We start from the raw sequence: 25,423 nt of genomic DNA on the forward strand, positions 1-25,423 counted from the left end.
AGGTCGTTCATTCAATGATGTGACAAAGCTGTCAGTAGGTCGATATCTCATTGCACAACAAACAACAGATTGTTGCCCCCCACTACCCCCTGCAAAAAAAATATCTAAACTTTCATGCCTTTGGGGAGAAACCCCCCCCCCCCCGTGTTAAGAAAAAAGGCAGCCCTGTAGCACCATTAGCTCCAAAATGACCTCCGCGATCCACACCTAAAAAAAGTAATGCGACAGCGGTCAAATATGCATCTGACGAGTAAGACGTCAACTTAAACCAGATTCAGGTGAATCGATTAGAATTCAAGCTGTAAAGACCAAGAGAGACAGATGGGACTGTCATCTTGATGCCGCAGTGTGACCGTGACATCGCTTCATTAGGATAACTAATTACATAACGGATGACATTCTCTCCGTGCGCGATCACATCGGAACAACTTGTGTCTTAGTTGTAGAACAAATCGCTGACTAATTCGCTAACTAAAGCCTGTGACCGAGGAGACACTAATTCCTCAAACATGCCCGCAGATGAGTAATGCAGCAGCAATGCTTCCGTGAATGGTCGGCAGCAGCATCATCATCATCATCATCTTGCCGGGGCAGGTGATGACGCATTCAGGGGCGCATTTGTGAGGGTGGTGGTACAACTATGCATTGGTGGTTAAGAGGGCAAAAAATAGAGCTAGCTTTGGATCGAGGCGACGTCTCCTTCTGTTCGCCTGGGAGGGCTGGCCGGGCCATTTGGGGCGTAAACACTGCACACCTGTAGCGTCACTGCACGTTCTCATTCACTGACTCGAGAGCACATTTAGATTGAAAACTTAAAAACCGAAAGAGACGGAGAGAGTACAGAACAAGCCTGGGAGAAGAAAGGGAAAGGGGGTTAAAGGAGGATTGAAACTAACAAAAAAATTCATAGTTAAGATCACCGAAAATTAAGATTTAAATGAAATTACCATTAATCATAAAGAGCAAAGGGCAGAGAACGGAGAGGAATAGACTCAGAGACTTCTGACGCTCTGTCAATATTGTTTCTCGGTCATGCCTATGGATGGCACTGGAATTGAAAGACATGGATCACAGAATCCCAAAGGAGGAAAATCCCCAGCGGCTGAAAGCTGAGACCTCTCAGTATTCCTGTCACGGTGGAGGGAGGGAGGGAGGGATGAGAGACAAAAAGAAAGGGGGGGAGACAGAGGAGTGAGAGGTTGATGCCGCGTGAGAGAAATGATTGCAAGCAGTATTCTACAGTATATTCCCCCGTCATTAGAACTCACATTTATATTCACCAGAGCAGCCGTGTAATTCCCATTGTGAGTCCCTTCCCCTTTCTCTCCCTCTTCTCCAGATGCATCCTAATGTCCTACATTCGCTGCTGTCTTCCGTCCTTTCTGTCCATCTGTGACTTCTTCTCCTGCCGTTGCATTTTTCGTCCCTTCTTTGGTCACAGAAAAAGGCAAAGGGTGAATCTGGTTCACCAAAAGAGGGCAAAAAAAGGTACAGTGAGGTCAGAGGGAGGAGGAAAGGCGGGCAGGGGTGACGTGAGGTGGTCACCTCCTTGAATTGAGCTACGGAAAAGAATACAGGTGGGTGAAGTATTCATACAGTTTACCGCCCCCCCTAAAAGTACATGTATTTTCCCTGATGTTCGATGCTATTTATTAGATTCACTTGGCTCGAGTTATTTAATCAACTCTTCTTTCAAAATGTGGGAAAAGTGTGATTTAAACAAAGATGACATTAAGTAAAGAGCAATGGTAAAATACATTCTAAGGAACATAAATGGATGTTTGAAATTCCATTTGATTTTGGATGAAGAGAATATATGAATATGAACTTCTATAGTTGATGTTAATGCCCTCTCGTTTTGCCGCTCTCACTTTCGCCTACTAATTTTCCATCCATCAGTTTCTACACTACTTCTTTCATTTGATACCTTCCCCTGTTTTCTTTTAGCCAAGCGGAAGTGTCCTTATTATTAATGCTGGCCGTGTTTTAATTATCTGACATCTAAGAGCAGGTCGCTAATTAGGAATGAATAAATGATGATTCAGCGTGTTTTTGTATCCAGTATCAGTGTTGTGCAGTAGCTGTCTGTGTATTAACATGTATTGTGTTTTACATTGCCTTCTATTATGTACTGCATGCTAATGAGAGTACAGCAGTCTCTGTGTATGTGTATATGTGTGTGTATAATGCGTTGTTTGATCCGATACGGCCCCTTGCCGGCTTTAAAGGCCGTTATGGATCTGTCTAATAATCTTTTACTGGGAGCATCTTGATCTCTGGACTCGCCTGTGAAGTGATTGGGAGGCAGCCTTTGTGATTCACTTCACCCGGGGAGTAAATGAGGGAGGCAGGACTCCCGAATGAGAGAAGGACTGATGGAGGGACAATGGTGATGGACGGTGGGAGCGTGTAGAAGGACATACTTAGGGGCGGTGACGGATATCGGGTGGTGGCGGAGACAGTGGAAGGAGATAAATGTGGGTGAGATGGACGCAGTGAGGGGGGAAAACGGATGGAGGGAAATAAAGGGGGACGTAGGAGGGACTGGAGAGGGAGAAATGTGTATGGAGTGAAGGATAGGAGAGAAGGAGTGAGCCGATGGTGGCCAATGGAAGGAAGGAAGGAAGGAGTGAGGGTGGAGAAAGAAAGAGAAAATAATCAGCCGAGCTGTAAATTCCTTTTTGAAGGTCCCGCAGCAGCCTGATCTCCAAAACCTGTTCGTAAAAATGTATACGAAAAGATACAAATTTGTAGTGATACATACTAAATAAATACGAACTGCAACTGATGACGTCACCCTATTCAAAGTGAATGGGGACCTGCACCCCGTAAACACACTTCGTCTAACGAAAATAAACGTGTTATGATTGCATTTTTAACAAGAAATCAATGTTAAATTGTAAGAATACAATCCTAACCCTAACCCCCTCAAAAAATCCAACATGGCGGAGAGACGGGGGGGGGCGTATGTATTGTTACAAATTTCTATATCAAATATTTCGTATACATCTTTACGAACAGGTTTTGGAGATGACGTTGCCCGCAGAGGCCCACCAGAGACAGTGGTGGAAACTAATTGAACGAGGCCTTTTTCTCCTCATAACTATATCTCATTAAATAAAGTTACGATTTAAGCACCGAACTCACTCAGCACTTCAGAATCACTCTTCTGAAAAGTCTACGTCCCAAAAAAAAATCAGTTTTATAACCACCTACGGAGTCACGTCTCTGTTGGCCCAAAGCAATAAATCAATGAGTAATCAAAATGAAATCAAAATGAATTATTACACCATAAGAACAGACACTATGATTTGTTTCTCAAACACTCAAACATAATTATATCAAAATAACAAAAAGGAGTTTAAAGTTTAAAGAGGAAAATCCAAACATGATCTCCAAATGATAATTTATTGCAAGAAAAAAAGGCCATTTGTTTCTTCAAGCTTCACAGATATTTTAAATATGTTGTTTTGTATCTCTGTCAACGTAAGATGATTGAACCAAACCATTTGAAGCCATCTCCGTAACATATACACATTTGTTAAAGGAATTAACAGATCAACACTTGTTTGTTGCAGCCTTGGTTGTGATTAAGCTGAAGTCGTACTTTGCTTTTCCTGCGTGCAAAAGCTGCATGAGTTCTTGCTGCATTCACTCCTTAACTTAACATTCTAATCCTTAACCTTAAGTGTGACGTGGGTGGTGAGAATGTACAAAGGAGATTAGAAATAGATTGTGTAAGACGAGGGTGACTACACGAGTGTCATTTCAAATCCATTACCAGACAGGTGCAGTACATCGCATCAGATTTAAGACCAACCTCACTAAGTTAGGAAAGAATAAGACCGATCTTAAGCCTGCGGGAGCTACCGATAAGACCCCGACAATGTCAGGCATCGTGTGTGTGAGCGTCAGTGTGCATGTATTAAAACACTCCCTGAATAGGATAAAACCACTAATTAGTCACTAACAGTGTTTCTCTGCGAGGTGTCTCATTGGTCCACGCGGGTAAACTCCTGTATGTAGGTAAAGAGCTCCTGTCCAGGTGAGGGTCACAGAGCGATTGCACCTTTTGTCATTGTGATGTAAGGTTTCCTGAACTTCCAGTCTTTGGGGTTTTGTTTACCAAATAATACATCTCACATCTTCCTGTTCTCCAGGTAGGAAAAGTGCAATAAACTCAACTTTTGAGATCAGATGCAGATGGTGAAGCATGCAAATGTGATTTTAAAAGTAACCTTTCCTGAGTTTAATGGTCTAGATACAAATAACAGCTCGAAGGTTGTCAGACCGTTTTCAAACTCTCATTGTTGCAGCAGAGAGGAATGCTCAGACATCTGAGATGTAATAATATGCTGCCAAATGTGCATTGTCAAGTGAGTCATGAATGTTTTGGACGGGATGACGTGAATTTAGTTGTTTTTATACCCGGCGAGTTGTCGCGCTGTCCTTGGAAGCGTCATCTTTTTGCAATCAGTACTGCTGACGACGGGGCGACTTGGACAACGACGACGGAGGCAATGGGCTGCTCAGTGTGATGGATTATCTATTTCAAGGAAGATTTAAGTCGCCGCACGTTGATTTCCGCTGCATGCTGAAATGAAACGTGGCCACGGCTGTCTGGGGGGACAGAAATCCAGTCTACAAAGGGTCAGCGTTAATTTGAAATGGACATATTTTGTATTTCATGCAAAAGTCATATTCCCTTTAAAACTCTGGATCGGTGATCCCATTTCTTCCGGGATTTCTTTTCCTTCCATTTTCGCCAGCCGTTCGCATTTGATCCTGGCCTTTGCTGTACTACCATTCTGTGTTTGTGGAAATATCTGGATTATATCCGTACACATCTGTCCATCTGTGCACATGGGTGATTTTATTTGCCTGCAGGGTAAAATTCATAGAAACAACTTTGCCTTTTAGGAAACCTAGTGCGGGTGATTTGTATGCACGCACGCACACTACGCTCTCTCACGCACACACATGTGGCCTGTAAATGTTGCTGTCGCTACCAGCCCCTCAGCTCATAAAGACCAGGAGAGGAGATCCAAGTAATCTGTGAACATGCTGTAAACTAGGAAGAAAGTGTGTGTGTGTGTGTGTGTGTGTGTGTGTGTGTGTGTGTGTGTGTGTGTGTGTGGGACAGTGATAACTCAAACAGCGCTGGGATGAGAGCAAAGAGACTGCAGTGGCATACAGCTGGCGTTTTATGGCACCGCAACACTCGTCCTGGCGGCCTGGCTCGCTCTCTTTCTGCTCCTTCACTCTTATGCTCAACGGCGCTTCTTCCCTGCTTTACAGCTTTCGTGAATTCTGTTCCTCCCCCCCTCTCTCTCTCTCTCTCTCTCTCTATCTCACACACTTCTGCCCACACCCTCTTGGTGCCCGGCCCCCTTTTGATGTCTTTGAGGATATCTCTCTCTCTCTCTCTGGTGACTTTACTCGTCTGGCACACTTTCAGGTCCGGTAGCCTGTCCGCCATCTTCTCAGTTTGCCGCTCTTCTCATTCACTTTTCCTCCCTCTTCATTTCCCTGCTTCCTTCTCGTCACTATTTGCCTCCCCCGGCCTCTTCCTCTTCCTCTCATCCCCACCTCTCATTTTTACTGCGAGGTGTCTGGAATCGGCAGTGCGCAGTGTGAATACTTAATGAATCTTTTACAAGCCCCCGCCCCCGCTCATCTCTGTCATATATATATATACACACCCCCGTCCGCCGCCACTCTTAAACCTGTCTCTCACTTTTCACCTCCTTTCCCTTTCTTTATTCACTACCCACGAGTCACGAGGTGGGGGGGGGACTATCCCACACCACCATTGGGTGGGATGCTGTGTGAAGGTGTGTGGGCTTCTGTCACCGTGCACATTTGGGGACATGTTAAGCAAGTTGACTGGCGAGAGATCCCCAATTTTTTAATTTCACTAGAGGCTTGAACCTTTTACACCTGGTTTTAACCTCACTGCATGTGTCCGTGTCTGTGTGTGCGTGTGTGTGTGTGTGTCTGTGTGTGCGTGTGTGTGTCTGTGTGTGCGTGTGTGTGTGTGTGTGTGTGTGTGTGTGTGTGTGTGTGTGTGTTTGTGGAACGCCGCCTTTTTGTGTGTCTGTGTCTGTACTGATTGTGGCCCAGATAGATGCCAATCCATTGTGTGGTGCTGAGGAGAGTATCGCTCAGACTGCTCTCATGTTGCCAATATGTTCCCTGATCATGTTGCCATTGATTCGTGGCCCAGGTCATGTGCTTTCCTCCACCTCAGTCTACCGATAAACAACCTTCACCCACACAGACCAATAACCCTCAAAATTACTTTCTGATCAAGTTATGGATTTATTTTGTGGCAAAATCACTTGACCGAATGGTCGGACCGCGGCCACGTAATGAGTCTCAGGGAGAAGCACCGCAGCTCGCCGTGTATCGAGGGCCAAACCTCCATTAGCTTGCGATCTCTGGAGCCCAATAATATTCTTCTTAAATCATTTGAGCACCAGTTTTGTGGTAAAATGATTTCATTGACTAGGCTTTGAGAATTGGACATAGAACTTAACCATGCGGTGATTTGCTACCACACACGGAATCTCTGTCTCTTATGTAAATGATGCAGGTCTGTGCCACTTTTCTATGTTGTGCCCACACAGTTCCTCGTCCATCCATCTCTCTAGGGCAGCTATTTTTTCTCCGAGGCTTCTGCCGAGTCTCCTCTATTGTGTCTTGATGGAAGTGAAAATGCAAAATTCATTTTTAAAAGTCTTGAAAAATGCATCTTGAAAATGTGTCTGCAGTGCACAACGTTGTATTTGTTCAAAAAGTCTGTGCTGAAATGTTCACTGGCATCATAACACATATATTTCCTAATTGACGCCACTTAATGAGCATTCGTCGGCTAACTTTCAATTCTCGAGCACTTCTGAATTCTATTACAAAGTACCGGTATCCCTGATTGTTTTGTTCCGGCCTCATTAAAGGTCCTGGCAAACCATATTTTTTCACCCTGCTGGACGGCAAAATCAGCAAGATGATCTGCAACCCCTTGTAGATGTCCGGCTAGATTGCCTGTGGGTTCTCTGTCATCTTTATAATTGAAAGAGAAACAGTGGATGCGGAGCCATGTCAAGCTGTCATATGCCGGCCTCTCTGTTAATGTAATGTTAATAGAAGGTTGCCCTCTGGAGGAAATACCTTCCAGGTCTGCCCGGGTATTCTAACGCTTGACTTTTATTCTGGACTTGTGTGTGTGTGTGGGGTGGGGTGGGGTGGGGGGGGGGGGGGGGGAGGCTTGATATCTATGCATACATGTATCCTTTCCTTTCCGTTGTGTGAATGATACATGTAATGCATGTATCCTGATAGTGTTGTCCCTATTTGTCTGCAGATTGCCTTTAGCATTTTATTGTCTGCAACAAATACTCAATACTAAATGTCCTCATGGTATTTTAGCACCTACATTGACAGACAACGTCTTGACATAAAGTGCAAATCCGTAATTTGTGAACGTTCACACGTCATTATACCTCTGTGGTGTGCACACGATCGATATACCTGTGGTTCGAAGATTAACTAGTAGTAAGTAGTGCTCCCTTAATATTTATATCAAAACCTCATGAATGAGGAAAATATAATTTACTCCTTCCGCTAAATTGCACCCTCTCTTTGTCCTCCTCGACTTGCTCTTACATGCTTGTTGAAAGCTGAAACAATGTTCGAAGTTCAGTTTCTGTTTTGCTTTCACCAAATTACATCATTTTAGAGAACCGCTGGTTGACATTCAGTTTATTGTCTCATTTATTGGTGGTGGAAGGCACAGCTTATGGTGCATCCCAGACTGTTGTTGGTGGTGTTATTAAGCATTTCTTCTTTAATTGGACACACGAGTATCTGATTGGTGTCTGAGTCCATCAAGCTAACGTTCTTCACAGGGTTTGAAATACGGTTGTGTTGAAAAGCGCAAAGATTTGTTCATTCCGTCTATAAGAGTTATAATCTCCTTTTAGTTCTAAAAAAAAATGTTTACTTGTTGGACTTTTGGCATTTGTGACCATGGACCAGTTCCATTTCAGTTATTACCAGGGCAATAGCTGCCTTGTGTTGATGTAGTCACGGACCAATAAACAGTATTCTGCGCGGAGGTGTTTTAGAAACACGCTCGAGGAGCGCCAGATGTGTTTTGACAGAATTACATTAAGCTCGGGTCAGGGGGTTATTGAATATACCTCGAGAGGAGCTGTTCCCACCCAAAGGGATGGATGGGTGGGGAAATGAGGGATTGAGGATCGAAAGAGCAAGGGGCGGAGTTTGTGTATAAACTAGAAAAAAAAAGTAACCGATGCAAGAGAGGTGAAAATTCAGAGGGGATGAATCACTGAAAAGAAGCTGAAACTGGGCGTTGGCAACGCACCACTGAGCCGTTGTTTTCCCCCGTTGCAGCTGTATTTTCGGCTTTGTTCCTTTCTGACAGCTTTAATCAACACAATAAGGCTTGCTAAGATTTCATTATGGAGCCTTGGCCCGCAAGGGCCTTTGGGTGAGCGAGGGAGGGAGGGATGGATGAAACATTTCCAAAGCAGAGAGGGCTTGTGAGATTGGGAGGGGGTGAATAGAGGGTATTTGGTGGATGGAAGTGGAGAGAACGGGATGGGAGATGTCGATAGCAGCAGCGAAGAAGTGAGAAAGAGGGACGTACGTGCGAAAGGGAGTGCAGGGGGGTAGACATTTGGAGAGAAAAGATGAATATCAAGAAGTAGATTAAAGAAGGAGGGGAATCGATGGATGGGTACTGACATCCCCGCGGAGGAGAGGGCTGAAATAACGGCGTTACGTGGCCACTTGATTGGCCCCGGGCACCACGGGGGCCCGCCGAGGAGCAGATCAGTCTTACACTTGCAGGATTACGGGGTCAAGGGGGCACCCAGCAGAGAGAGGCTTCACGCTTGATGTTCTTAAAGAGAAACGAAAGGGAAAGGAAAACAACATCACCCAAACCTCCTGGCTCGCATACGCAGTGCTTCCCCCCCAAGACACAACGTATCGACCGTCACAGAGAAAGAGAGAGAGAATCACAGCTTGACTTAATAATAGTAGAGCAATAAAGATTGGATGACTTCTAATTTCTTTAGCACAGCTCTTCTTGCCTCACAAATAAAGGTGGGAAGAGCAGACTTTTTACTACGAGCAGATTCGATGCTGGGAGATCCACATTCTAAGTATCGAGCCATGCCGACTCCAAGACACAAGTCCATTGTTCTTTGAACTTATTTTTTATTAGAATAATACCTCCATCTTCTCCCTTACCAGCCGGGACCCCACCAGAGATATCCTTCATTTGTGTCTATCAAGAATGCAAAATACTAACTGCGACTCAACTGTAATTGTTCGGATTTAATCACAACCATGCAAACACAATAACCGTGTCTGAGAAATTCTCTGGATGGACCCACAACATTATTCACTTGTAATACATTTTACCATATTGCCACAACACAAAGACAACTCTTGTTCCTGTTCCAAACTCCAGTGGCTCCCTCAGGTGTTTTGTGCACTGTGGATGTTCCCCTGGTCTGATGTGTGTTTGCCATGTATACAATCATCTACCCCTCTTCTACACAGTGAAACAAATAAATACAAATAATGAGCTTGGAGATTTCGAGTAACCCAGGAGAAAAGCGTGATTGATTTTGTGGATCTCTCTTAAAGGAAATCTAATAATGTGTGAGTTTGTGCAGATGTGCAGTCTGCAGCTATGGCAATGGTTTTAAAGGTTTTAAAAGCTCTTCTTGATCTCCAAGGGAACTACCAGCTGTTGGACCATTTTTATAAGTATTGACTCGCTATCCTCCAAAAAGACTGGTGTAATTGTACGTTCACATCATTGGAATGGTTATTTTCACAACAAGATTATACAAATAATTTAATAAATATGCCATTGGTATACACGGATTCTCTCCTCCTCATTTATTCTCCATCCAGTGAGCCCTCAATGACGTCTGTTCATGGTTCAGTCTTACTGTATTAACTGCTCTCAAGTGAACTGTAAAACCATCACCGCTGACCCCTTTCTCTCCAGCTAACATGCTCGACTGGCTGCGGTTAAAAGTGTCAAAGTGTGTGTCTGCATGTGTGTGTATATGGTGTTGTATGTTTACGGATGGATGTGTCAATCGGCCTCTTTAAATGGTTTTGTGCTTTATACGTTTGTTGTGGTCGGAGGATTTCTCTTGCGTGTATTTGTATCTTATTCACCCAGAACATATTTCTGACCCCTGTCCTTGTTTGCCTGTGCCACATTCACCTTATTGAGCACTTAGTAGACCAGAGCAAGTAGACCCTACTCTGTCCCCCTGCCCTTCTCGACAGGCCTTGTTTGCCTTTTCCACCATTAAATGCAAGCAAGCACTCATCCAAACACATACATGCACAATAAAAACGGGACAATATCAAGCAAGCAAATCAAAGTAAAGACATGTGAGCGTGTTCTGTTCTCCGGGTATGATTGACATAATACAGTCCAGCGCGTTATCCTTCAGAGTGTGTTAATCCTTTCCTCTCTAAAGTCAGGTGTTAGCAACCGAAAAACAATATTCAAAAGACCTTTAGCTCTTAGAAAAATGCACAACAAAGCCTGCAGCTAAAGGGGATGCAGTAGACGGACACACATATTCACAGGGAAGCACAGTGGGATGAGGGAACGGTGCATGTGGAGGGAGGGGAACATGAGGGCAGGTAGTGGATGTGCAGTGATGACATGAAAGCAAAGAAGAAGGACGGGATGGACACTAACGTGCTTTGGAAACGTCCCAGGGAGTTTAGAGGCAGAAAATGGAATGTGAGCAAAAGAGAAATTCATCACGGCATGAGGCCGCATGGAATAGTTCGAGGCTCCCTTCTAAACGTGACATTCAAATGGATTTGACAAACAAATAGCATTTTTGCGGGGGGGTTGAGTGGGATTTAACAAACATGACTGTACAATACAGATGTTCAACGGATGGATGACGCTGACATGATACGAAAACAAAGGGAAGTGTAATGGATTTACGAACCAAAAGGAGTGCATGAATGATAGGCAGGGTATTGCTTTTCACCACCGGGTTTCAAGGCAAAGTGAGAAAAAGGGTGCTTTTCATGGTCCAAGCAGCAACATACTTGGGGCCCCAACCGGCTTCGGCGCCGGATAACAGCAGCAAGTGAGGGGTCGGCAGTGAAATAATGGCGGCACGAAACGCGCATTCATAGGTGAGTTGCGAGAAGTTCCTTCAGCATTGCACCATAAATGAGCACCAACAATTATTACGGACATTTCCTGCCACTATGCAAAATAATTTGAATGAAATAGTAGAATAATTGTTCCACCATTTCTCCATGCCAGCTCTATATGTTGCATGTCGATGGCCCAGTGTTTGAGCATCCTTCTTTTCTGTAGTCTAATGAGCAGACAGTGTGGTCAGCTGGAATCTGGTTAACGGAAAAAACTTCACCAAGAGAGAGATTTGGAAGCGGCGCAGCAAGCATGTGTATCACCTTCACTGCGCTTTATTCCGCTTGCTCGAGACACGATCTTTGCAGTGTGCGCTCAAATCGCCATAATCCTTAACACCGAAATCACTCTGCTGTTTATTGCCACTAACACACGGCTTAAGTACAGTGGAGTTCAGGGCATGTCAGGAAAAATAGCTAATGTTTGAAGCCGACGGAAAAGCTTTTGTATCTGCGTCAGAGACGTCTCTATGCTCCATCGTGGAAGTAGAGCCTTCTGATTGATGCAAGTCTAGACAGCAACGCTTTAGTTTTTTTATTAGGTTTTTTTTTACCTTTTCATTGAAGCTTTTGGCAGTAAATGTTGTGTCCATCGATGCTGCAAAAAGCAGAAGCCAAGACCAACAGAGTATGTCAATATCTGAAGAATACTTCATGTGCAAGACATATTGATCGGGTGAAATCTATGCATGGGGCAGAGTTGGCCAAAGCAATAGTGCATTCACAGCACCTGGCCCAACAATAAAGCATTCTGGCAGCACACTATATTGGATTAGGCCCTGTGACTATGAGCAGGTGAATGCTGATGAAGCTGATACTAAATGATCTAAATCTAATCAAATTTTGTAAACATCGTCGCAACTTTTGTATAAAATCGACGTCATTTAATTTGGGAGAAATGTTGGTCCAACCAGTTATGGATCAGTGATGGAAACAATGTGGTTTCATCCACGTCATGTTAAGGGAGGTTAGTCGGTGGTGCTCTACCAAGATTTCCTAAAGTTTAGGCTACAGAATTCAGTGCAGTAGCAGAAGACCATTAAGGTGTTTACAGTTTGCGTTATGTATTTAATAATGTGGGGCAGGATTTCCAGGTACCATATTGGCCAATTTGCTAGCAATAAATGCAAAACAACTGCTTTAAATCCAAGTTTTGTTAAAAAATGGATTCTACTCTTTTCCAACATACACAAGAAAATATACAGTAAAAGCAAGACATGATATCACGGCACATTACATTTACTCCACCACTATATGTAATTTCACAAAAAATACCTGCAATCCCATTGGATAAATTCAGAGAAACATACTCACATCCGTTTTATTCATATTTGTTTTACAGAAAAGGCATAACCAGTTTTTGCCAAGCTCACAAGGTGTTTCCATCCCACCTTCCAACTATGGTGACACATTAGCATAGCACACAATGGCCCCTGTCAGTGTCAGGTGTGAGGGCCTGTTGCTGTGCAGACACGGGCATAAACACAGCCCGTAATGTATTCACGGGCGGCCAGGCTTTCTCCTTTTCATTGCCATTCAGACGTCATGTTTGCCCACACAGATGCCATCTGCTGCAATAGGCCTTTGTCGTCATTGCTTTTCGAAAAATCTAATGTGGCCCATATATTCTGCTTATTGGCAAGTTTCTATAGACTGGCTGCTTTGCAGCATGTGGGCTGTGTTGACTGTTTGGTGGAGTTTATATTGAATATTTAGTGTAATGGTGAGTGTGTGTTGGGGGGGTTAACACTATAATTGTCCCTCACAAATGACTACATTAACTTCTGATGCACAATGCTCATTTAACGGTCAGACTATGTGAGGGATTCTGTTGATTTGGCAGAGATAAACATTGATAAACTGTTACACACACACACACACACACACTTTGTTTGTGTGTGTGTGTGTGTGTGTGTGTGTGTGTGTACTCAAACACAACTACTATGATTTAAATGTCTGGCTGTTGTTGTGTTACAGGCTGGCTGAATGATTGTTCCATATTTTGTTGGGGAGGATGGATACAGTTTGTTGCTTTCTGGTGTGTTTGAGTACATATGGAATCGTCAGGGATTTTTTCAGTCAGAGTAATTTGACAGATGCAGAAACCATGCACCATTATCTGCTGTAAACTGCACATAAAGTTTGTGTATGTTAGTAATATTTACTGTTCTGTCAATGTTGGAGGATATAAGATCATCATTCGTTAGCATATTTCCCTTTCAAGCCAAACAACAATGCTACACAAAATCTCAAAAATATAACGGCACTTCAAAAACAAGTCGAGCATCAAACCTTCCATCAACAACACATAACACCTTTCATGATAACCAAGAGCAGTTCTCTTGCTATGGAATTCTCTGCAAACATAAATTGCCATGACTCCTAGATGTTAATGTATACATATGTATTATTTGCACTATTTTTTTAAACCCTTTTTTAAAATTTTATTTATTATATTTTACTTCTTACTGCTGCTCTTGTACTGTTTCTTATACACTTTTTTACTATATATCTTGTGTGCACTGTCCACTTTGTTGCCGCAATGCGGTGAATTTCCCCATTGTGGGACTAATAAGGGAATATCTTATCTTATAATATGAATATAAACGTACGATTTTTTTATAAAAGAGCCTATTTGTACTCCTGTCACATCAAGGATAAACAACTAGAATACTTCCTGCTTTCAAATATAAACATTAAATATATTCTCCCTAATAAAATCTTTGAAACTGTCTCCCATCCATAGATATTGTCAATATTCAAGCATGCAAAAAACAATAGTTGAGATTTATAAGCATATATAAATTATATCAGTTTGAATGTGGAAAAAGAATATTTGGAAGAGAAACACATTTTATTTACTAAGCTGATCATCGGAAAGGTTAAACTAAAGGTCAGCAGTTTCATCCATGTCACTGTTGAATGTGACTCCGCAGCAACACGTGGGAGACGGAACAGCGCGTGTGAAGACGTTTGTTTGAAGTTAGTTAGTTCTCTTGCCATCTACATCTGCCTTGAACACATTTCCTTTGTTTGATGACGTGTCTTTTATTCATGTGTTCTTATTTGTGTTTTTTTTTTTTTACCTGTGAGATCCTTCATCCCATGATAAGGCGTGGGCTGAAGGACAGCAGGACATCTCGGCTTGGGGAGTAACAGGCATCAGCAGGGATCTGGCGTGCTGTTTGTGTGTGTGTGTGTGTGTGTGTGTGTGTGTGTGTGTGTGTGTGTGTGTGTGTGTGTGTGTGTGTGTGTGTGTGTGTGTGTGTGTGTGTGTAAACAGCACAGCTACAACACATATATCCTCACATGCACACGCATAGCCCTAGTCTGAGGGCACTGCTGTAATTGGATGTCTGATTACTGCCAGATAGTGAGTGTGTGTCTGTGTGTGTGTGTGAGGGAGGGAGGGAGGGAGGGAGGGAGGGAGAGAACGAGAGAACTAGAGCCAGACCAAAGTGGTCATGTTCTCTCTTTGTGATCTCTGAGCTTAACGCTGACCTTGGGCTTTCTTATCTGTGGCCTGACATCCAATCATCCCTTGCTTATCTCCCTCCCGGCCTGCCTTATGCTGTCCATCTTTTCATCTCCATCCTTTCCCCCATCTCTTCCTGCCCACCTTCTCGTCTTCCTGATATTCCTCCACCTTTTCCCATCACTTTCCATCAACCATTCTCCTCTTACTCATGATTTCCTCCCTCCCTTCTCTCCGTGACCCACCCGATTCCACCGCCACTCCTTCGTCATCCGGCAGAGACCCTGTGGGATTGGTGGGTTTGGTTGGAGGTTTCGGTGATGCGTGAACGCTGGCAGAAAGTCGGGTGACTAACTGGCAACAATAACCTCTTGTCCTTTTTGCACTTTGTCACCTCCAACCACAGTTCTCATGGTGAACTGATCATTCAAAGGGCCACTGGGCTCGGATCATGCGTGTGTGTGTGGTTACAGGAGACGTTTGTGTCGCTTTAGTCTAGCAAGGTTTTTGAGAATAAGAGGGAAAAAACGTAACACTGTACTTCTGGAAAGATGTTTGAGAGTGTAATCACCTCTTTATACACTAATGGACACGGACCACATTATGCTGTTTATTTTTAAAGTTTGGAGCGCTCCCTCTTTCCTCTGCATACAAGCAATGTGATTTAAGAGATGTGTTAACTTTACTAAAAGGATCCTACAAACTAATAGTAGATGATGCATAGTGTAGTATTAGTATGTGTAAACTGTACATTATAAAAAAAAAGCGTACATTGGTTGGAGTACAGAAGTTTGGTTCCTAGAAAACTGCACAAAAAGGTGTACAACCAGGTTCTGTTTTTCTTTCGTGCGCACACACACACACACACACACACACACACACACACACAAAGCGATGCACACACTTTCTGTGGGATGGTGGGTAAAGTGAGCCGTTAAAAGGCCACATGCATCAGTCTTTATCTGTCTGTCTTTGCCTCTTTTTCTGTCTCACTTACTCAGTCTCTGTCTCCCTTGTGTATGTTTTGTCTTTATCTTCTTTCAATCTCCTTACTCAAACCTCCAAATGCCCCTCGCTCACTTATTCAGACTCACTGTGTTAACACCTATGCGCACACACACGCACACACACACACACACATCTATCTAGGTCGGTACAAAGTCCATGTGCAGTACTAGGTAGCAGCACAGCCTGTCTTCTATCTATACAACATACTTTTAGCAAATTCAAAGTCTTGTTTTTTTAAATCAATCATTCTGATTGAGCTTCTGCAATAAAACACTACCCGAGAAAGAACAATATTGACAATCAAGTGTTGATTGTTTTTTTCTGCCGATCACAGAACGCTGATTATTCTCAGCCTGCCGCGTCAGTGGAGAAACAAAACAGGATGAGATAATTGTACAACTTGGAACTGTATCTAGTTCTGAGGCGTGATGTACAATGTCTACAGCGATTCATAATGCAGGGACAGTGGTATCTAGTGGTGCCTATGCAATCTCCTTCGATATACAAATTAAAATGAATTAAATTGAACACGCAGATCAGCATGGTGAGGGTTAACTGCTTTGGGTACTAATCTAATATATATCATTTATATTCTTTACCTATTTCATTCAGACTTCCTTTGGAACTTTTACTTTACCTTTTCCATTTGCTGGAGTCCTTTTTGTGATCTCCAATTTAGCCCCCAATTCTAAATTGTAAGGAGTAATGAAAACTTTCATTTAACTCAAAATTAAAAAGCCTTAGGATGTGATGGCACCCTGAGTAATCTAAAATTCTTTATATTATTATTATCGGCGTAATTTATTTTCATTGTCTGAAAGTCTTTCCGTGCCCCCTGATTAAAATGACACAGTGTGCAGAAAGGCCCATCCCTCATAGCTTGGGTCGAATTTTACGGGGTAAAGTTAAAATTGGGCAAGCACCATGCATTTAGTCAGTTTCATAGCATTCATAAGCAGGCGACATCTAATACATAGTTTGTAAAGTAGAGGAATACTCAACAATTAATATTGTGTTTCATTATGTCTTTATTCACCGGCCTCCACTTAACGGGTGCTCGCAGTTGGGGTTATTCTCCAATCGTTGTTCTGCCAATTGGGAACATTTAGACTGAAACAGTGGATGAAAAACCCAGCAGATGGTATCAATGTTTCCAATAAGCTTCATGTTACTGGTAACCTGTGTTAAAGTTTAACTCGTGTGATATTCTGATCTCCAGTTGATGAGCACACACTGTTGGTGTCTTAATGCACAATCCAGGAGAGCCTCCTCTCTCCTCTTTCTGCAATGTCTAGATTTATAACCATCACACAAAGTAGATGCAGAGTGACTGGTTAACTGCAGTGGCTGTCACTCTATTAATACATTCCCCTCTAATATACTGAGGCAACAGTTCAAATTAGCTTTTCAGATACATACCACCAATTATTGTATTTTGTCTATTTTGCACCATTTGAAACGTTTTATTACGAGGACGGTAGATCATTCCAAATATCCAATATCGCCCTGCTGATGCAAACTGCTGCCTCAATTTCTACTCTGATAACCCACAGTGCTGTGGAGGCATCGCTGGCAATTTTCTCAGTGTGCATTCAGACCAGGCTAATCCAACATCTACCTATCCAATTTTTGTAATCCGAACCAACCTTGCACGCCCCCCCCCCCCCCCTCCTAAACCAGTGTTTCATCATCAATGAAATATAATCAATTTCAAGCCAAAGTCCATTATGGGCTCACGCCTGCTTTTGCACCTCAAGCTTTAAGGCCATGACAGCATATGTTTGGGCTCGGACCCTTTGAAATTCCCATGCCCCGTTGAACGGTTGTCAGGCCTGTCCTTCAAGGCATATTTTAATGGAGGGGGGGGGGGGTACATTTCTTGGGACAGCATTTCCGTGGGTGTTGTCAATGATTCATTAGCGAGCCTGAGGTGAGGTTCCGCTCCGAAGCGAGAAACTGCAGAACATAATATTTACCGCGCCACATCATCCAAACGCAACGCTCAGCATCTGTGCTGTGCACGCAGTCACTGGAGTGCACACAAGTGCATGCAAACGCTCATTGGTGAGCGTTGACAAATTCGCAGGAGCATGTGTAAAAAGCTAGACGCACACACACGCACACGCAAAAGTCAGTGACTTCAAAGGCACGCGCGGCAGTGCTCAAAGCCTTGAGCAAAATATAGTGAGACATAGCATAACTTTTAATTATAAAGCAGCGCTAATGAGGTTGAGAGAGAGAATGTGTCACAATCGGTGCCGGGCTTGTGTGTGCTCACAGTGTGCTGGAAGGTGTTTCTATGGGGATGAATGAAGTGGGCGTTTTCTTATTAATTTTTTAATCAAAGAAATTCTCTAAGCTGAATGAAGGAATGCATTTCTTTATAGGCAGACGTGGCCACGTTGGTCCAAACATATAGAATGTCGTGCCTGTGTGCCTATATCCGCCTCACAGTTGCAGAGACACACTTCAAAGAAAGACAGTGGAGCTTCATCTTAATGCAAGACTGATTTAAGGCAGGGACCTTGATTTCACGACCTCCCTTTTATTTCGTACAACGCGCGCGTCTAACCCAGACGAATGCGTACAGCCACACGAACCCACGCGTACACTAAATTGGAAGTGGCAGCTAGCTTCAAAGTTGCTCATTACTGAGCCTCATAAAACACATCATGTCTACGTCCCAAGCAAGTATGACTACATTACATGACGCCTCAGTGGGGGTGTGGGGGGGGCTTTTCTCTGCTGCATGCATGCAGAGATGCAAAACAAAGAGGTGAAAAGGAAATGGCGGGAACAGGATGCCACGCATCTTTCTGTTGGTTAATAGACGCATTGATGTAGCGAGAGTGGAGTGTGCAAGAGAAGCAGATTGTTAATTAAACATTGAGAAAGCAGCGTATCCAGTCCTGAAACAGATTGAATTTAATCTGTAAACAGCATGGAGTTAATTACAGACTATAAGGGTTTAATTTAGGGGAGTGGTAGATGCACTTAACATCAGATCCATCATCACATCTTGCAACCTGCATCTTTTTTTAACAGCTGCTGCAGGGCAGATAGTAGCAAATGCACGCTCTCACATTGCGCACACGCAAAAATTCACGCAAGTCATGGATTTGTTAGGGACTGCTGTAGGTACTGCAGCTCATTGGTGAACCCCTACACGCATTAATTAATAATTAGGTTAAGACAGCCACACACTAACGCACATAAACGGATGCGAGGCGTTGGGATTCATTCTCATTCTATTCCACATTCAAGCCTCAATAGTCGGGTCATTAGAGATAAACTGAGAGCTTGTTGTAGCTCAGCAGATATAGCGCCGATGATTCAATTAACCCATCGTAGATTATTTTGGAGCAGTCGCTGGATTAAGTAATAAATATTGTGATCCAATACAGCGTGGACGACAGTTTGATTTTTGATTTTGTTACACACGATGCAGTTGTTGACTCACTGTTGTGTGCGTTCATCCACTCACACCTATGGACCCATCTTCAGGGATGTTCCTGGAATCAGTATCCTGTCACACACCCTCCTCCAGGTGACCCAGCCAAGGGCGATGAGACCCCCAGCTTGCTCTTCTGAGTCCACGGCTCTTTTGAGGCGGGTGCACTTGGAAAGCTTTCCTCTTTAAAGGCGTCTTTCAAGCGAAGGTCCCGAGGGACGTCCACTCCAGCCGCACAGCTTGCTTAGTGGCCTCGAGGATATAGGGACAATGCCTTGTCACAGCGTGGTGGATGCAACATGGGAGGGGAACTTCAGTGGGAGGTCCACCTGCACACCAAATCTTTCTAAGATATTTTCAGAAAAACTGACGTTTTGCCTGGAAAATCGCCTGTTTGTCTTTGTGTCATTTCACATGATTGTAAATATCAGCATCCGATTTCACTGTTTCCGCGACCTGGCTACGGAACTGTCATTTAACTTGAACTAGAGGGAGCTTTTCACAACTTGTGAGGTATCTGAGGTTAACTGAAATCAATACCAGAGTTTGAGGTTTAGAAAAACACTTTTTCCACATCCGAACAAATGTCTATCTCATGCTCGGAGCTCTTCACGCAGCCTGCACAGGTAACTCCAAAGCATTGGCCTCAAATAGCTTATGTATTACTGCTAGCTAGACATTCGTCATCCATCACTCTTATTCAATCCCTCTCCAGTTAGCAACAAACCCTTTTTCTGGAGTGTTGTGATGTGCGAAGGGTTTTGATGTTAAATCTCTTTTCTTACCGACCCTCCTTTTTATTTATTAACTCCGGCTTTCAACTAGGTATTCAGTGAGTGATTTGAAGAAGGAAGAAAGGGAGAAAAATACGAAAATGTCTCTGCTGACCCAACCTAACAGCTCTCCTTTGATCGGAGTGGCAAAGGTGCACGCTAATAACCGACGCTCGCTTTTTAATGAGCTGCTTTTTTGGCCCCATCAAAGCAGAAAGGTTGTTTTGGGGGCAGCAGGGAATTTGACAGAAAACCGAGTCAGGTGTGTGTGTGTGCCTCTGTGCGTGTGAACGAGAACACACAGGTATATTTTGATGTTGTCTTTAACTGAGCAGCCTGTTCTCCATTGGGGCAGTTGTTGCTGATCAACGGATATTTAATCACTTTCATACGGGCTGGAGGACTACGGGGGAGAGAATGTAGACATCAGCGCTCGTTTGTGTGTGTGTGCGCCTCGTGCGATCGTGCGCACGCACACAAACTTGGGAATCAAGTTCCGCACCCCCAAGTTTGTGCAGTTTGAAGGGTGTATGGGATTGCATGTTGAGATCTTTTTTCACTGTAATTATTATCCGAGAGACGCTTTTAATCTTGGGCTAATGAGTGTTTGTTTTGTCACTCGTGCCCACTGCTGTGCTTGTGTCTGCACGGGTAAGCATGCTATGTGTGTGTGTGTGTGTGTGTGTGTGTGTGTGTGATTAAGGGGAGTAATATAGTGAAAGCAGCAGACTGTACAGATGTTCAATAAATGGGCTGTAACAGGCAGGGAGGAGAGGGGACATCATTCACTCGCCTTCACACGTTCTCACAAATGCACACAGACAAATGAGGAACTTTTAACACAATTACACGCGGTGACGCTCAGTCTTATTGTGCGCCGGAATAAAGCGAATGTTGATGTTTAAAGAGGACCTATCCTTACGCACACACATTTACACCGTGAGCTGAGCTACTGATGTGGGGAAGCAAAGCTAATTAACGGAACAGACCTGAAATACAGTACGGAGTCTGGATTAGTGCTAAGATGGCATGTTACACAAGTTTGTGTTTCAAAAACGTTCCATTTCCCCTCCTATCAAACACTATTTGTTTTTGGTGTGAAAAAAGGTTAAGATAGAGGAAGAAAGAACAAGGTAAAAAATGGCTCCCTTGTCATCCTCCACAATAAGACATGAGGTGTGCGAATCGGGTGCAGCGGATATTTCCTGACGCTGAGCGTCGTCAATATGTCATCAAGTGTTATCAATATCATAATATTGCTACAATCATCTTTTACCTTGTTTATAGCTGTGTTTTTTTCCCGTTGCATTGACCATCTCCTACCGTCAACATTATTCTAACTATTCGTTAACTATTCTTCCGGGTCCTCGATGCCGTGTCATAAACGGTTCGCTTCTAGTCATCTTCCAGTTGGACGATTGCGGGATCAATCCGGGCTTCTAGAGTCCTTGTAAAAGTGTCGGGCGAGACGCTGCAAAACCCAAACTGTTCCCAAATGTCTCGCCATTGGTGTTTCGTAATGTGTTTTGGCATAAACGTTTATATTGTAATGTGTGATCCTCATATATTGTGGATTATTATTAGCTGTTACTGTGGTATTTTGGCATTTGACAGAGTCAATTTCTCCGATCCTGGCTGCCGCTGCTGGATAAAGCATCCAGTTATTTTTACACTTAACAAAAGGCTGACCCAATCTCTTGCATGCACCAGAAGAAGTGTTTAGAACACATTTTAATGAACTGGCAATTACCCAATCAAGGGAAAACAACTCTATTTGAGGGATGATTTCAAAATGAATATTGATAAGTCATCCTGTCTGTTTCTCCATCTCTTTCGCTCCCAGGTGGTGTGTGTATCGCCCAGTCGCTGAAGATCCCCAGGGAGCCCAGACAAGGAGAGTTTGACAAAATCATCAGACGCCTGCTGGAGACCTCCAATGCCAGAGCCGTCATCATGTTCGCCAACGAGGACGACATACGGTATGTGCTGTGCGCCTAAGCGGATTGGCTTCTTCCATATGGCTTTGTGACATATTCTGCTGAGTTTTTGTTTTGGTTCCTCCAATAAATATCAGTGATATAATAACAGAAGGTAGGTCCTTTAGGTTGAGTCGTTCTACGCTTGATGCTGTCCGTCAGATCCTGGTACGGTTACTGAGGGGACGTGGTTTGACGAGGATCCGTTCGTTGTTCTTCACTGCAGTTCTCTCTTCTCAAACAGACGGGTTCTGGATGCGGCCAAAAAGAACAACCAGACTGGTCACTTCCTGTGGGTCGGCTCAGACAGCTGGGGCTCCAAAATCTCCCCTGTGATTGGCCAGGAGCGAGAGGCCGAGGGAGCCATCACGATTCTCCCCAAACGGGCTTCTGTAGACGGTAAGAGGTGCATGACGAAAACAGAGACGCGTTCAATGTCCCCATGACCATAAGTCATAACGCAATCGCTCGGCAGCGCACGACAGATATTTGGTGACCAAAACTAATAGTATGTTCGAAGTCCGATAGATGAAATTAGGCGGACCGGGGGAAAGACCCGAAACAGTGAAGCGAGCGCGTTCCCCGACTCTCCATCCCAGCAGATAACAAATTTTTTGCCATCAGGCCAGGGAGGAAATCCTCATTTGCTTCCTGTCAGTGCTCCCTATTAGATAATTGACTCCTGAAGGGACAGAGAGCCGAGAAGATATGAACTGAAAGTGAGGGGCGAAAGATGTAGGAGTTTAAATGAAGTCAGCTTTGGCTGTTCGACATGAAGCGACTTCTATAGGGTCTGCAGACTACACAGAGGAGGTGTGAGTAAGATGGAGCCGGTGCCGGAGTAATGAGTGCATACACTGCAATTTATTAGGTACACCTGACAATCTGATGCAATATAATCCAATAGCCGGGCAATACATTCTCCCTATGTGAAGCCATATGAATGAATACAAATATATATACACATAATCTTTTATTTGTTAATTATTTCTGGGTCGTCTGTCTGTTCATATGTATGTATAGAAGAACACCGGAATGAAATAAAGACCGTCTACAGTTCACTATTAACTAACTTCATATACATAAATCCGTCAGTATGTCTGTACTTATTTCTACATTGACCATTTTTTTGTACAGCTGTCCACATCCTCATACACATACTTGCATCCTTCCACATAAACAAACTAAATGGGTCAAAACACTCATTTCATCATAATGATATGAATCATTATCCCATGCTGAGAAGAATGTCAACAACTCACACAATTTCTCTCTTACAACTTCATCGTAATTGGAGGTGTTTCTTCTATTCTGTTCACCGCATTTACATTTGCGACTTTATTTTTGATTCTACATATTAAACAAAACAACATATAAATAACAACATATCCTTAGTTTACCAGGCTATCAACGGTAACTGCTGGCAATCGTAAAAGATACAGTCCCATAAAGCGCATAAAATCTGCGACACGGATGTTATTATTTTTTTATGTGGACTAAACAAAGCAGATACAATGGTTTTTAGTAATCTGTTTTTGGTAGGTTTCCTCTGCAGTCAACAAAGAGTGGCATCGACAGTCTCGTCCGGCTCACTGCATGAAAACAAATAAAATGCATTTCCCCAAATGTCGAACTATTCCTTTAAGCAAAAAAAAAAAACACAGCGTCTGTGATATTTCTCTTTTCAAATACGGGAATTCTAAACTGAACGTTGTTTTGAAGAAGCTCACATCATCACGAACACTTTGCTGTCCCTAAGCTCTGCGTTTTGTGAGCACAATGAGAAGCATTTGATCGCAGACCTGATACCTGTTGAGCTGCAGCCCACTGTTCGCAGCACTTTAAGTGGCAATTGAGCTACACAGGTGCACGCGGGAGCCGTTTCCCTGACGGCGGAGGAGATTAATCAAGGCAGCTGTTGTCACCTTTTATGGCGAGGCTGGCACGGCACAGGCGGTCCAATTGACTGTGATGGTCCCCGGTGATTTAGCCGCCCTGCACGGTTTGTTTCACACGCACTGCGTTGCGGCGAGATACAATCCCGATGGTGATTTTTTTTATTTTTTTTTGTGGTCATCTTCGGGCGTACCGGAGGACCATTGAAACAATAAATAACTCTGACTGCGTCCAAGTACCCAAAACACCACCGGGGATCTTAGTGAAAGCGAAAAGTACTTTAAAAATTCTTCACAGACAACAAAGCAAAAAGTTGTTTTTCCAATTACTTGTGTTATGACCTTGTTGTACAAGTATAATGAGGGTTTTCATCTCCATTTCTTTCTGCTGTTGTCCATTTCTTTATCACAGCCTGCCATTCTCTGACACAAATATGTATTTCCCAGTTTCTTTTATATTTTCTCTTTTAATAAATTGGACAAGTAGCCGACATAGACTTTGGAAGCTCAGTCTAAATTGTTTGCGCTCCCTACTCTCGGCCTCATTGTTTGATTGGCTCTCATGAACGGGAACGCTCTGCAGAAATTGCTCTTCACTCTCCCTTGAGTACTTTTTCATAGCCTGTGCCTTTTGTGCGTAATACACTGCTATTAACGTCACATTTTTTTTAGTACAGGCATGCTCATTGAAAAATAACCCCTTTGCACTTTTAAGCAAGATCTGTGTGTTGAAAACAACTTTATTGCTATTTCTAAACTCTTACTCCTGTGTGTTCTTTCTTTACAGCGTTTGACCGGTATTTCCGCAGCCGCTCGCTGTCCAACAACCGAAGAAATGTTTGGTTTGCTGAATTCTGGGAGGAGAACTTCAACTGTAAGCTGGGAATGCACGGCAAACGAGCCGGCAGCCTGAAGAAATGCACAGGTAAAACGCTGCATGCATTCTTTACCTTTTAGACAATTTAGTTTCCTGCATCGTTTACTTGATAGTTATAAGCAGGTGGTCAGTTCTAAATGCTCTTCTTTCATCTTCCATGACAACCAGGTCTTTGTGTCTTGCTCTCTGCCGTTCTCCTTGTTTTATTCTTCAGTTCTTCCTTAGCTTCCAGCTGAAGCAAAATCGAAACCACAGATCCGTGACCCTTTTGTGACATTTAATAGCACCTGGAACTTTTAAAAAGACTGAAGTCACCGCAGAAACTAATTTGCACTTAAAAGCAATGTGTCTTTCCGGTATTTTCCAATTAGGCCAGCAAACAAAAATCAGTGCGGATTTACCACATGAATGTATCCAGATAGTAAAGTGCCCTGATGGCTCTAATAAGTAGTAAAACAGTTTGACACCAGCAATTGTTTGTGTACTCAAAGCTAAAAGCCAAATCAAATAATTGTTGTAGCGTGTGCTTGTGAATACGATAATTGGGTCTCCTCCGTGGAGTCTGGGCGCGCTTCTGCGTTCAGAGTGCTTGTGCTGTAATCGGCACTTCTAGCTGTCAGCTTCTGCATATGCAAACGCTCGTGATGCGTTTGGTTTGACCAGCATTTTGCTGTTGAGTCATAATGCCTGCAGCGTGTTTGTCTTACCCGGGGCTAAGCGCAGCTAG

General features: G+C 43.4%; 1 protein-coding gene across 8 annotated transcripts in view; it reads left to right on the forward strand.

Moving 5' to 3' along the window:
- grm8a (glutamate receptor, metabotropic 8a) overlaps nt 1-25,423 on the forward strand; it is a 229,397-nt gene that overhangs the window by 82,395 nt on the left and 121,579 nt on the right. For all 8 annotated transcript variants that reach the window (XR_013467499.1, XR_013467500.1, XR_013467497.1 and 5 more), the window contains exons 4-6: nt 21,792-21,927; nt 22,169-22,323; nt 24,607-24,744. Coding sequence is in view for 4 of the 8 variants with exons in the window: in XM_078101852.1 (XP_077957978.1) it covers nt 21,792-21,927; nt 22,169-22,323; nt 24,607-24,744 (429 nt within the window). In the remaining 4 variants the exon portion in view is untranslated. The remainder of the gene's footprint in view (nt 1-21,791; nt 21,928-22,168; nt 22,324-24,606; nt 24,745-25,423) is intronic.

The sequence above is a fragment of the Gasterosteus aculeatus genome, chromosome 4 (genome assembly GCF_964276395.1).
Source record: "Gasterosteus aculeatus chromosome 4, fGasAcu3.hap1.1, whole genome shotgun sequence".
In the NCBI taxonomy this organism is placed as follows: domain Eukaryota; kingdom Metazoa; phylum Chordata; class Actinopteri; order Perciformes; family Gasterosteidae; genus Gasterosteus; species Gasterosteus aculeatus.